The sequence below is a fragment of the Calypte anna genome, chromosome 1, assembly GCF_003957555.1.
Source record: "Calypte anna isolate BGI_N300 chromosome 1, bCalAnn1_v1.p, whole genome shotgun sequence".
Classification (NCBI taxonomy): Eukaryota; Metazoa; Chordata; class Aves; order Apodiformes; family Trochilidae; genus Calypte; species Calypte anna.
In genome coordinates this window covers 186464289-186479073 of record NC_044244.1, presented here as the reverse complement: position 1 = coordinate 186479073, position 14785 = coordinate 186464289, and the positions used below count along the sequence as shown (strand labels likewise).

General features: G+C 39.6%; 1 protein-coding gene across 3 annotated transcripts; it reads right to left on the bottom strand.

The window, feature by feature from the left end:
• Positions 1-51: 51 nt before the first annotated feature.
• On the bottom strand, positions 52-13060 carry CCDC82 (coiled-coil domain containing 82). 3 transcript variants are annotated; one of them, XM_030454670.1, is made up of 8 exons: positions 13008-13060; positions 11811-12363; positions 10971-11184; positions 9771-9863; positions 7766-7890; positions 6825-6995; positions 1116-1301; positions 52-561 (listed from the first exon to the last, which is right to left on the bottom strand). In XM_030454670.1, the coding sequence occupies exons 2-8, from the start codon at positions 12354-12356 to the stop codon at positions 496-498; spliced, it is 1401 nt and encodes a 466-aa protein (XP_030310530.1). In that variant the 5' UTR covers positions 12357-12363; positions 13008-13060; the 3' UTR covers positions 52-495. The 3 variants fall into 3 exon arrangements, with proteins under 3 accessions (XP_030310530.1, XP_030310520.1, XP_030310526.1); XM_030454660.1 differs by having other exon boundaries at positions 13002-13054; XM_030454666.1 differs by lacking the exon at positions 13008-13060 and adding an exon at positions 12552-12824.
• Between the last annotated feature and the right edge of the window lie 1725 nt (positions 13061-14785).

The following is a 14785-nucleotide window of genomic DNA, read 5'->3' as shown; positions in this document are numbered from 1 at the left end:
TGGGTCCTGTTTACCCTAACTATCATTCTAAATAGTTGGAACTTCCTTGCAAATAACAAGGAAAGTATATCTTATAGGAAAGCAAGATGCAAGTCATATGTTCTTGTGTAACATAAGCCTTGGCTCTCCAAATACACCTAATTAAAGGTCTCAGCCTCTCCTACCGTCTCTACAATGCAGCCCAATGTATGTAAGTAGGTGGAAGTTTTATTTCACAAATAAACAGATGAGATGTTACTTTTAAGATCAAAAGGAAACTTAAAAGTGACCTATGCAGCAAGACCAGAAGGACTTATTTGGTAAAACTTTAGGTTATTATTGAAACAGATAAGAAAAAACAATACAGCACATTTGCAAACAGTAGCTTAAAGGCATATGGGTTTAAGTGGAACAGATCCTCAAAAGGCTTGAAGACCAAGCAGAGGTAAAGTGCATGCAGACAAAGTAGGCCATTCATTTTTTTACAAGATGTCTTTCAAAGAGCTGTATGACCACTTAATCCATTTTCTCTTCTTGGAAATTGTCTGCATCATTCATGTAGTCTTCAAGATCATTGTATCTCTGCAAATAACAAAATTTGCATTATTTCATCAGTGTTCAACATCGAATTACATAAAGACTTCTTTTTCTTCAATACATTAACAAGCATGGCATTAACAATTCAAAGGCATTGACACCTGAAAGCTGGCAAAATGCAATTGTGTTACAAATTATTTTAAAAGAGTTCATAAAATGTTTCTAAATAATTCAAAGTACTTCAGCATAAAAAGAAGACTAAAATATTCTTGCTGTGCCTCCTGTATGTGATTCTGATCTTTCAAAGTTACAGCTTGAGTCTGCTGTGTTGCTGCTTTCAAATGAAAGAGGAGCCTGCCCACCACCACCCAGAGATCATGCAGCTGTCAAAAAGCTTTGTGTCAACTTCTGAAATTATGTCTATGGGAACGCAGCAGCACACCACAGTTTGAGAGACTGGGTCAGCAGAACTGGATGTATGGTTAAGCAGAGCTGTACTACTGAAGCCCAGTAATTCAGAACTGATGAATTAAATCAGAAATTTGATCTCAGCTTATTTTCCTTTATGGAAAAGGATACATCACTTAAGTCAGTAGTACCTTCTGAATCCACCCACTGTCTTCCAACTGGCTGAAAAGCCGCTCGACTGTGTCTTTGACTGGTTCATCCTCAACACCATCCAACTCAGTCACAGAGCTGCAGTCCATGTACAACTTGTATTTGAAGTGCTTCAGGTTATGATAAATTCTGGTACGGTTTGCACACACCGTGCCAACCTTCAAGACCTAGGCCAAAGTGAACAAATCATTCTCTGTGATACAACTGTCATTAACCTGATGATAAAAAAATGGCTAAGCCAGTCAGTCTCAGAAGTTTTTTTGAATAATAACACTACATGCATAAAATCAGCACAAAACCATATAGTTTTCACAGCCACAACAGAACAATTTTTGAGCAAGCAAGCAGCCAGCAAATCTATGCAACAGCACCTCATCAGTACTGTTTTCTTGCAAACACAACCACATCTATGATTGGCAGTATCTTCCTATCTCATGGTGGAACTCTATTACAAAATCACTAACGTTTTAGACAATCACCATATAGTGAACACACACAAAGAGAAATTATTTGATGACTTTTGCTTAATATGTAGTACCTCCTAGGGACGTGAAACAACAGTTCCAGGATTTTGAAGACTGAATAACAGTCAATACTTCTTCAAGAAATATATATGAATACAAATAGATTATATACAGAATAGACTGGAATATAGATAGACTAGAAACATATATTTAATAAATATATAGAGACTGGATTTCATAAAAATAAAATTTGGAAACCAAGGTTTTATACAGCGCAAATGTTAATCTGTAACTGTCTGGAAGGGATAGCTAGGTAATATTTAGTGATAAACAAATAGTAAATGCACATGTAAATACACAATTAGAGTACAAATCAGAGTGGATTTATTAACATCTAACATTAAATACAGGCAAGCATCTGCAAGTATCTTCAACTCAAACTTTATACAAAGATGTTAAGCAGTGAATATGTTTACCTGAAAATACTAAGTAATACACTGGTTACAAGGATCTTTGGCAATCATCTCCATTAGGAGTATGTGAAACTGGGGAGGCAGAACAAGTCAAAGTTCACCTTCCTTTTTGGAATATCCAGCTTTCACAAGAGTTTAAGTTTCGTCCCATTTCCACAAGAGACATAAAGTACATGCAATGACAAATCAGAAGATAAACCTATCCCCTGCAAGTGACACACAGATGCACCCATTACTACTTCAACCCATGGAGACAAAGCCTATCAGGTAAGAAACCTACATTTGGCTGGTTTTCAGAGGTCAGGCTTTCTACACTCAAAACCAACATGATTAATATAAGCATAAAGAAATCTAGGTCCTGATACATACAGCTCTACTTCTTACTCTCCACAAAACTGAAAAGCTAAGGCTTGTGTTTAGTGGTACAGGTGCTTCTGCAGTGAGAGACCTCCCGACCAATGCATAACCTTGATTCATTTAAATTTCCAGAAGTAACACTTGAAATACTGAAACAATCAAGAATTGAGTTGAGGTGTTTCATAGAGCATTTCATGATTTTACAAATATCCCAAGCAATGAGATGCAGTACAAGGAAAATTATGTGATACACGAGATAGCATTCTGCAAACCTGAAGCTCAGTTCCTTCCCTGAGTCAGCAGATTGCAGGAGATACTTAGAACGTTAGCACAAGATGCAGGATGAACACCAGAATGATCACAACATTACCATACAGCTTCTAGCAGTCAGCAGTTCAAACAGTCCATCTCATCCTAACTATAATTTAGCATAGTGTGGAAGAAGTTTCCTCAAGAACCTGTCACCTTTTGGGACCCACTAACTCTTTTCACTTTGAAAGTTGTTGCTACTTGTTTTTTAGTAGTTAATTCATGTGTGGTGTAAACAATTTCTACATGGAGAAATGCCACAGGGAAATATCTAAATATCCAATAATGTAATTATGTGTTGTGTTTTTACAGCAAGAAATACTGTCCAAAAATACAATGCTATTTCAGAATGCAGCTTTGGAAGAAAGCTCAGTAGTACTGTACTCGTCCTATATTTTTTTCCCCCTTGCAGTTCTCAGTGACTCTGTCCTAATGCTTAACTTATCTACTCAAGCTGGCCATATCAGCAAAAGTCATGTTAAATCACTTTGTATGGAATGCAGGAGCATAGACTGACAACAGCACAACATGTAATGACTGAACTTAAGTCCTCTAAGCATGATTAAAAGTCGAAGCAGAGAGCTCTTGAGCTGTTCTCTAGCAGTTTATAATCGAGGTGACATAGGAGCAAAAAAGTGTGGGGGACACCTATACCTCTAAACCATTCAATTTTCCCTGACCACAGAGTAATGGGAATTGGCAGCTACACACAGAACAAGCACTGCAAGCCTAAGAAAAACTGGAACAGCTGTTTCTCTTCTCTTCTACTGGCAAAGCTGAATGCTTCAGAGATGAGAGAAAAGGAAACTTTTATGCAGAAGAAGGGGGTTGGAGATCTGTTTTTGTTCTCTCCACATCCACTTTTCTTAAGTATTTTAAAATAAAACTTTAGAAACTAGACCAACTTATGTGTTTCCATTCAATTTGACCTGGCAGTGCTGACCTGCCTTCTCTTTCACTCAATTGAGTTCTTGAAGTGCCAATTTATGTAGCCCTGTGTGCCTTCTTCCTTTTTTTTTTTTGTTTGTTTCTTTCTTTTTCCCAAACTGGCAGAACAAGCTGATCATTGCATTGCCAGCAGAACTTCAAAGACTAGCAGAGAACATTACCTTTAGCAGCTTAAACTACAGGTCACCATAAGAACACAAATACTGCATTACAAAGGAACTACCAAAAATTACTGGAAAGTGCTCAGTGTATTTCTCTCTTGGCTCTGTTCTGCAGCCCCTGAGCTAAACTGAACATGCACATAGCAGGCTGGGGTACACAGGATAAAAAAAAAAGTTCTCATTTCTTACTGTTAAGCTGAAGATGACAAAAATGAACTAACAAGTTAGTTCAATATTTGGTAGGATATTTCAATTTTTTTCTGAAAAGTAGCCAGTGCTTTATGTACAAGATCATTTGGACAGCAGTGAGGGAATTGCTATTGTTATTTCCACAATTAAGTTGAAAGCTACATAAATACTGAATATTTGTGCTAGTCCTAGTCAGATTAGGCACACACTTCCCATGAAAATCTGCAGGTTTTAAAAGTAGTGATTTACATTTAGAGATCTATACGTAAGGAAGAATGATTGTGTGAGGGACTGCAGCAGCAGTGCCAGTAATCGATTCCCAAGGACTTAGTGTTTTGCTGCAATAAACGAGGGGAAAAGCCTTGTTGGAAAAGCCTGGCTCTCCTGACTGTCGTGCACACACAGGCTTGCCAAAGCAGTCTATTAACAATCACTGCCTAGAAAGGTCTGCAATCTTTTCATGAAAAACTGTGGCACGGATTTTCCTAAATTCTGCATTAAATGCAGAGCCCGATATGATGACATAATGATGAGAGGGATGACTGAGGCCCCCTTAAGGTAGAGTATTTGCAAAGATCCAAACAATACAGGCTTGAGTTTCAATAAGGTATACTGCCATTTTGATGATGTCTTCACTTTATTTCCATGTAAGAAATTCTATTATATGCCATTTCAAAATATATTGTAAGTAAAACTCTTTCTGATATTTTTCCAGCAAATACTGTAAGGAACTTCAGCTGTACTCTAAAATTCTTTTACACTCACAAACACAAAGAATATGCCTTCTATGCCTCCAGAAAGGGAATAAAGACAGAACTTGGATATCAGTTTGGTACACAACTTTACCAGTATTTTACTCTTGACAAATTGTGTGCTTTGATTTCATCACAGGAGTTCACAAACCGCATTTCTTAAAAAGGTCAGATGCATACTTAATCACAACAATCACTGGCAGATGATGTAAGTGTGAAGGGAAGATCCCTAAATCTTAAAGAGGCACCTGTGCTCTTAAGAGTCATGGTCTTAAAAAAGTCTCAGCTGGGAAATATAACAAAACTGGCTGCTTGAGTAATTAAAAATTACTACCTAGTGCCACATTATGCAACAACATGAAAAATGTGTTTCATTCAAAAAAAAAAAAACCAAACCAAAATGTCTTAGTACAGACAACTTAATGAAAGAAAGATGCAAGACTAAATGGATATGTTTTCTACTTTGGACAAGTAGTTCTGATAATGTATTGTAGTTAGGAACAAGTCTTCTCAAAAAGACAGCAGCAATTTCAAGTGTCAATGAAGCAGAGATGTCAAGATACTTTGCCCTGGATAAACAGCTACATGAGAAATAGCAAATGTGAAAAAAATCTGAAGAATGAAGCAGCACATTCTGACTAGGCTGCACTTGAACTATGAGCATTTCAGTGGCAGTATTTCACTCAGCTTTCTGACCTAGAGCAAACAAGAACAGTTGGAGTGCACACAGGCACTCCAAATGCTACAGGCATAGTCAGCACAGAATTAGTGACCCAATGTAGAACAAATCTTACTTGCAGCAAAATAGAAACCTCAGTAATTAAATGGAGATGAAATTACTTTTATAATGTTTCTGAAAGCTAACCAATGCAAGACCCTTGCTGGGAAAGTCTTAAGAGAATTACAGGTGAACATAAAAGTAAAGGGTTTTCAAGAGTTCTAACCTCAGCATACAGGCATTTTGATGTTTTGAATATACATAAAGCTGAAGCAAATTATGTTCTTGATTTAAAGCCTCAGACTCCTGGCATAGGATCTATTAAAGATAAAAAAAAAAAAAAAAAAGTCATAGCATTTCTCAGGTACTTGGTGAAAATTAGGAATGCCAGGCCTGTTCAGAGTATCACTCAGTTCTGTAATTTCTTTACCACTGTTCTTCCTTTCTTTAAGATATGCTTACACTTTAGGATTTATAATCTTCTATTAAAAGCTCTCTGAGAAAACAAAAATCTACTATAAATTAACTGTGTGCTATTAGAGCTTTGGTTAGTATGCAAATCTTCATGTGTGCTGTCAGACCTTCTGACAAACGTCTTCAGACTGCCTCCCTGTGCACCACAGAAGACAAGCAATGTGGTGCAGGATGTTCAGGATATCAAGTACCTAGAGCTTCCTTTTTGCCCTGCATGAGCCTCAGATTCGAGACTGAAAACAGAGGGAAAATTGAAGCAAATGTCAATTTTGACTTGCAGGCAAGAGTCATCAATAAATCCTATCGTGCCTCTTAGATCCCCTTATCTTTTTTTATTATGAAGTCCAGCTCATGGCTGGGTATACTCACTAGTGCTTACTGCAGTGCATGTACCTGTGCTGCATCAGGTACTAATATTCTGTGGCAAAAATGGGGACTAAACAGCATAACAATCACTACGATACAGCCAAAAAAAAAAGGTCATATGAAAACATCAGATTTCTTTTCTTGATTACAGTTAAGTTTTTTTCAGGAACCTTTTCATCTTTCCCAAGATATAAGAAAGAATAGAGGCAGAGGAGAATGCCTCTATTTATCCTTTTGAGTTTCACAGGAACTTCTTTCAGAATTCTTGGCTAAATCCAAGACTATACTCCTCCAAAATGCAAAATGCTCCTCATATTTTTAAAATTAGTAAGGCTTAAACACAAAAGTAGAATAGCTTCACTCTTGCCTCTAGCATTACAGACATCGTATGTCTTGACAAGATTTGTATTCTTTGTATGATTTTCTGTAACACTAGACCAAGCTTAAAAATAATTACACAGGTGCATGTTTGAAGTTACCTGCTTGTCATCTGACATGAAGTCATCTGCTTCCAAAGTTCTACTGTTATAAAGCTTTCCAGAGAGCAGCACATTAAACTTACAATACCGATTCATTTCACAGGCCTGACAAGATATGTTCTTGGGATTTTTCAAGATTATGCGAACATCTGGGTAACAATCCACACGTTCCTGAAAAACAAATTTCAAACGTAAAAGAATCTTCATAAGAAGCAAGATGCCTCAGACAGGCTGCTGAGCACTCTGTACTCCCACAAAGTAATGCAAGAGAAACCTGAGAGATTCATATCTGAAATCTTTCACCATTTAGCTGCTAACCTTCTGAATAATTTTCCAACACTTCACTCAGTTCTAGTTCACAAATTCTTTTCTTCTTAGCTTCAGACCTAAAGAATGGCTCCTGTATCCTGTATCCTTGCACTTACTTTTTTCCTCTCTCTTTCTGTATTTTGTTTTGGAGAGGCTAGGTGTGCAACTGTATCAGATGGTCTACTCAAATACATGCAATGTATCTCTCCATGGGCCATACTCCATTATTCAGTTCTAGTAATTGGCATACAATGACTATGTTACTGCATACTGACTTCACTTTTTTTAAGGAGAAGGTTCATTATTGAACATACTAGCTTATCTTTTGGAGGAGAAAGATTTGTTATAACATTTCACAAATCACAAAAAAAAAAAAAAAAATCCTGAAAAAGTAATCCAGGGAAGTTAGCAGAAGCATTCAGGTAACTAAGAAGGTTCTGTTCTGTGACCTGAGTGTCTATCTGGTTATAAACACATAAAATACTTCTGAAACTGCTAAGTCCCAGAACAAGTTACATAAGGTAAAGAACAAATCTGTATTTAAAAAGCGTATAAAATTATAGCAATGGTTGTACCTTCACTAAGAAACCTATTTGGAGCCCACTTCAATATTTAAAGTGGAAGCCACACACCTTGTATCGGTCCTTCCAGCGACTCCTAGAGATTAAGTTCTCCAGACGTGGCTGAATGAAGCGGTCGTCCAAATAATGAAGGGAGAGCAACATATCTTGTGCGTACTTCTTCTGTCTTGTTCCATCTGTTCAGCAAGAGTCATTACTAATTTGCTGACTATAAGTTTCTTCAAATAAAATTTAACAAGAACATAAATCCTCTGCATGCTAAAAACTATGAATTATTTTAATAAATTACTACTGATATCGTTGCTATTGTTATCTATAAAAGTGACCCACCCATCTTCCATGAACAAATGTATTTAATGATTTTTAAAGTCTGTATCAGAACTGGTACACAAAGAACCTTCTACATTCACTGTTAAAATGAAAAGCTGTCATCCAAATGGAGACCAATTCACTTGATCCTGTTTAAAAGAATAGAAAAGGAGGGCAAGCATCTTGGGTTTTGTCCATTTCATGTAAGCTGTTGATAATGTGTAAGGGAGGAACTTGCAAGCCATGAAAACAAACTGCTCTGAGCCGCTTCACAGCAGAAATTTTGACAAGTCCTTTGTCACTTACAAAGGACAGAAACTGACTTTCACACCTCAGCAGCACAGTCAGATGCCATGAGGTAGGCAACATAACTATTTCCAAATACTTACTCAAGCTAAAGAAGTAAGTATGAGGATGAGTAAGACTACCACTATAATAACACAACTGCCTCCCAAGTATGTGCTGGACCCCAGGAATTAAACAGGACTTTTCAGAGCTCAAGGCCAGTTCGTTCTGTTTGTACAGCATATACAGACACACAAACTAATTCAGCAACTTCCCTAGCCTTTTAGGAATGTTGTTATCAAAGAAACAAAACTGAGAATGACTGCTGGCTATCTAGCTTTCTATACATTGTAGCCACCACAATTAAAATTAATTGGTTTTCATATGTACTTTACACACACACATTTTCCATAAGTCAACTAAACCAATAGCTTGGCTGTGTTAGACCATAAGAAAATCCCTCACAATAAAAAGTAAGTCTAAACTCCACTACTCAAGTAGCTGCTCTTGAGTCAAACTAATTAAGAGATTCCCTTCCATCAACTTGGAGAAATCCACTTTGTTATGAAAATATATTTTTGTAAGGCCCAGCTATGACCATAGTAAACAACATTTTTCAGAAGGACAAAATATGAATTCCTGCTCAGCTGCATAGCTGATCTACTGCCAGATCCTTGACACTAAGTTCTTAGCTTTGCAGAGCATATACAATTTGGAATAGAAGGAAGCTATTACAACATAAAAAGGCAAAGTTTACTTAACTACTTTTCATAACTTGTTTTCACTCAGTTAAACAAAAATAAAACTAGCACCTAAAAGAACTAAGGTGAAAGACATTTTTAGTTTCAAGAATACACATCCTTTCTTCTGAAACCTGTGGTTTTCTTCTCCATTGCCTCACAGATCCAAAACTCCCTCTCTTTGGCACTTTGCTGACTCCTTCCACAACCTGTCACTGACAGTCCTGTCACTAATCCCATCTCTACAGTGCTTCTGAAACTACACTTGAGGTTGCTGTTCAGCCCCAAGAGGCCAAATGCCAAAAAGCACTTCCTCAGCAAGAACATGACAAGAAGTGCTGACTGCAACTGAAATTTGTTCTAACTGAAAACACAATGTTAAAAAAAGGAAAAGAAAAAAAAATTATCTACGTAACTAATATTATTTACTATCTATTAAATTCCCCAGGAAAAAAACCTATGAGGCACATTATATTTTGACAAATCAGATGACCTTGCAATGTTTTCAAAGAGCTATCTACATTGAAAATCATTTAGCTTTCATGCTGTAACTGTTAGTACTCATCACTAACACAGAACCACTTCCCTACATCTCAGGAATGGCAAAACTAACAACAGATCTCAGGACTTGCAATGCTATAAGGGGACACACCTTTCCCTAGAATAAACATCTTTGCGTAATTTTGCATACACTGCTTTATTATTTAACACAATTTACTTACCATACAATGAGCTCAGAAAAGTGTCATCAATTGCATTTATGAGGAAAGCCTTTATGATTCTTTGGAAGTGTATATAATGATCACAGCGAGATACTGGGAAGAAAGCAATATAAACACAGTTTATCAACAACAGCAAAACAAAAAAGACATAAGCAACGTTAAACTCCTGTAACAAGAATTCTTTTTTCCATTACTGTAAATTTAGAATTTTCAAGTCATTTAAACATGGATTTAAAAATAATCCACATCTTTAAAACCTTGCCTTTCAACAGTGCTTCTCATTCCAATGATTTAATGGATTTTAGCATCCTAAATCCACGTCCTTTCAGCAAGAAGATTCCACAGTAAGAGCTACAAACACTAAAAGAGAATAATTCACTCTATCAGTAACAGGTAAAAATGCAAACCAGAGAAGGACAGGTGTATGGTGTGGTTGTTTGGTTTTTTCCCTTTTTTTCTAAATTTCTTTCATACAGATACAATTCTGCTCATCTCTTTACTGGGCAAGAAATACACAAATGATTGTGACCATCCCCAACTGACTGCTCAGTCAGCACATCTCTGCTTCTGAACAACAAAATATGTGAATGTACTAGCACAAAATTCTGGTTCAGGTCTCTCTGCTCCACTCAGAGACCAATTTTCAAAAAAGACCAAATTGAGAAGTTTTTTCCCTCTGATTCTCTGTTCAGGTGGAATTCACCAATGAATTCAGAGACTGCTATAGACCTGTGCTCCCAAGTCTCAGCACCATAGAATAAAAACACATTTTAAAAAAACACCCCCCAGCCACACAAAACCCCAAGCTCATGGTAAGAACTTTACATTGCTCTCAAGAATTTGGCCAGAATTAACACAGCTGCTCTTTAGTATATAACACAAGATGAAGGATGATGTTCCTTGGACCCCACAGTAATGGCTGCACCTTAAGTAGCCAGCTTCATCCTAAATAAGGAACTGTCTCCCTCCTGCCCACTCCCAGTTGTACCCTCCCTTTAATAAGGTAAAGAAAGACTGGAAAAGTTTATTGTGGAAATTAGAGTAATGCCACAATAAACAGAAGCCTTCTAGGAACCTGCTTTTAAGCTATCACATCCTATTATGCAGTATTTGTATTTATAGTCCATTAACATCTACTACAGCACCCAAGTTATTACAACCAAATTATATACAGAGATTTGCCACTAATTTGGATCTTACATTGTGGGATGTGGTATGCCAGGAACTCGCTATCTGATGTATGCAGTTCCTTCCAATGTGGCTGGTTTTCACTCCTTACATGCTCTGTATCATTTTCCTCTTCATCTACTATAAAATCCTTCATGCTGTCACCATCAGTTTCACTACCTTCTGCTGGTGTCAGGGACAAGCGACAGAGCGATTCCTCATCTGTTTCTGCTTCACCATTAGAATCCTAATTAAGTTTTAAAACAGAAGTATTTTCAGCATTTGCACTGATGCTCAGTATTTGCACTTATCTGGTATACATATACTGGACAAGATTTTTAACTTTCTAATAATATCATTTGTTCAACTAACAGGAAATAATGCATTTCCAAAAAATGGATCATTCTGTAGTACATGACAATGACTTCCAGCTTTAGATCAATCAATTCCATGTATCTCTTTTCGTTCTATTTGTAGGAAATATGCCAACATGAGCACTATGTTACTTCAGCAGGTATTTTGCTTCTTGATAAAAATAATTGATAGCCTTTGTATCCCTTCCTTATAAAATAAAAAGAATGCTATAGCTATTCCTTTCTGTGTAGACTGTGTAGACACCTGCATTCTAATCTGTTTAGTAATCAGGATGACTGAAAAAGCAAATGAAAGCCTTAAATCCTCAGGGATTAAAATTAAACTCCAGATAAAGGTTTTCAGTAGTTCATGTTGTTAGTTAATCTGGCATCTGTTAAAACGTGACAGTACTGACTTTTCATTAATAAAACCCAAAGAGAATGAAATCCAACTGACTAAATTCACCATTCCCTACATTCAGTGTTTTCCCCAATTGAATTTCAAAGATAAAATCCAGACCTCATCATTTTCACTGCTGCAGGATCTCCCAGTCGCTCTTTGTCTTGCGAGTTCTTTCAGTTTTGCAAACACTTTCTGTTTCCTATTAGTAAAAACATTTTCTGTAGGGCAAGTTTTATCTGGCTGCTGTTCTTCAGAACCCTCATCTTCATCCATTATACAGTGGCGTTTGGCAAAAACTTTTCTAACAAGTATATCACTGTCTTCACTTTCATCACTGTCATACAAGACAGAGGTGTTCAACCTCTTCCTTTTCCCAGGCACAATGCATTCATCCTCACCATCTTCTGTTACTTCACCACTTTGGGGTTTCTCTTTCTGATCTGAAAGGATATTCCTCACAGCAGCTCCATCTTTTTCATCTACTTCATCTTCTGATGTAGTAGGCTCTTCCTCCTCTGATGCACATGAGGATTCATCATTGCTGTCAAGCAGAATGAGCTCCCTCTTAGTGCGTCTCCAATCAACTCGGGATTTGGATGACAGTCTTGTTCCTGCTGTCTTATTTCTTGTTTCATATCTCCTGACAACTGCTTTTATCTCCATTGTGAGGCTGTGACAACACACCAAAACATAAACTGGTAAAACAAAGCACTTGCTATATTATACCATTAGGAAAATAAAATACAGGAACATGAATATTTTATCACATACACTTGTGAATCAACAATTATGGAGACACATGCAGAAATCAGCACCAAACAAAACTAAGAATGCACAATAACTTCTATGAGGATATACCTTACTCAGAAACCATAGAAGAGCAGAACTACCCACAACCAGCAGGAATAAACCGGGAAAACCAGCTCGGAAACACTGCTACAAATCCCATCGTCCCTTGCAAAACTCGAAGCCTAAAAAGGGAACGACAGCCTCCCTGCAGCTCAGGAGCAGCTTACACCGCTCCTACAGCATCGTCACCGAAAACTCTCACAGAGGAGCAGCCGCTGCCCTCAGCCGGGGAGGGCCTACCCCGGCCTGCCTGCCCCGCAGCCAGACCCGCCAGAGTGGGGTGGGCCCCTCACTGGGATGGGGTGGGCCGGGCCGGGTCAGGCCCAGCTTAGCTGTGGCGGCCCGCTCTGGAGTCCCAAAGCATCGGGGGGCCGCAGCAGAGCTCATCCCCCCGCCCGCCCCGCGGCCCTGGCACACCCAGACCGCCTCAGGGACTCGCGCAGCAGCCGTTACTGTTACCGTTACTGTTACCGCTGCCGTTCCCGCCGCCGGGCGCCGGATCCGCTGAGGCGAGACCCCGCCCCTAGGAGCTCCGCGCACCGCGATTTGCCCATCCCCCTGTCACTCAGCTGCCGCGATGTTTACGGAAGTGCCGGCACGCCACGGCAGGGCATGAGGGCGGTGTGTCACGTGGTGTGCCCGGGCTCCGCGGATTGGCGCGTGGTGCTGGGGAGCCGGAGATCGCGGGTTCGAGTCCCACCCGGCAGGGAGGCGTGGCGGGTGGTGGTGTCATGGGGCACCTTAGAAAGGGGTTTGCAGCAATGTTCATGTGAAAAATAAGGGTTTAAAATTGTAGTTTGTTGTTTTGTTGAGTGTATCTTTCAGTTTAATAATGTTTGCTTGGGCTGTTTGTTTGGGGTGTATGTTTGGGCGTGCTTGTGGGGAAGAGGGGTCAGAAAAACAGGAGGGGCCAACCCCGCGAAACAGGGACGTCACGTGACCATTCCCCTCAGTAACAGAGCGAAGCCCGCGAAACATGAAACCGTTCCCCTCGGCTACAGGGCGAAGCCCGCGAAACGGGAACCAGTGCTGGAGGAGCCCGCGGGATGGGAACCAATGATAAACTGATGGGAGACTGAGGGGAAGGGGTTATGAAAAATATAAAAAGGCCGGTTTTACATTATTGAAGGTGTGAGCTGATTGCTGGAGTGGTATCTCCCTGGCCACCCAGTGCGCTGCTTTACTTATATAGCTCTCACGTTCTCAATAAAAAGTTTTACTGCTGAAACATCGAGTCAACGTTTTTAACAGTTTGGGTGTGGTGACTTTTCTGTGACCGTGCTTTTTCCCGACCCAACTGTATTCCTGAGTAAAATCTGTGTGCTCGCAAAGCACCTCCCCATGGGGAGTGCCAGCAGCCACCACCTGCGGCTGCTCACTCAGGTTTCCCTTCTCCCAGCCTGAGGCTTCCCTGGCCGAAACAGTAGCTTCACAGCCACCAGCATTCCTCCTCTCTGCTGCCTTGGGAACAAACCTAAATGTGTTGCATTCAACCCCCAAATGATGAGTGACATGAAAGCAGGTGGCAGAGAATGTTGTGGCAGCTGCAACCGTGGGGATGTTGTGGGAGTGCCAGCCCAGGGCCCCCCAGGAGCAGAAATGCCAGGGGTGTCCATGCTTGGGAAGGCCTCTGCCAGCTCACCCACTCTCTGTGGGCCTCTTAGAAGAAAACAAGGCTTTCTTTGGTGTTTTTAAATTACATTTTGTGTATGCTGCCTGCAGCTCCTCATAGGGCCTCTCAGGAAGAAGCAGGAGCCTGCTGAGGGCTGCGGTTCTCTGCAGTTTGTTCTGTATCCATGTGGAAAACCAGAGTCTGGGTGATGTAGAGAAGCCCCCGTAGTGCCAGTGGCTGAGGTGAGACCTCCCAGCTCCGCTTTCTCTTTGTTACAGCACCTTTGCAGCACGGACTGAGGTGCTGAGCACCTGTGCTGCTCTCAGCTGGAGTTGACCCTCATGTGGAGAGCCCCAGAAATGGATCTTAGGGGATGGAGAGGTGGCCTGAACATTGAGTCACAGGGGGAAGTGAGGGTATTGCAGCTGAGAAATTTGGGAGATGGAGGGTACAATAAATTCACATTGTAAAATGTTTGGCATTGAACAAACAAAACATTTTTCTGGATTATTGTAAATCACAAGAAAATATTAGCATGTACAATAACGAGCTTCTGTTGATTTTTTTGGTTAAAACATTTACTGAATAGGATGCTGTATTCTGTTCAGAGCTAATACTATCACTGATGAAT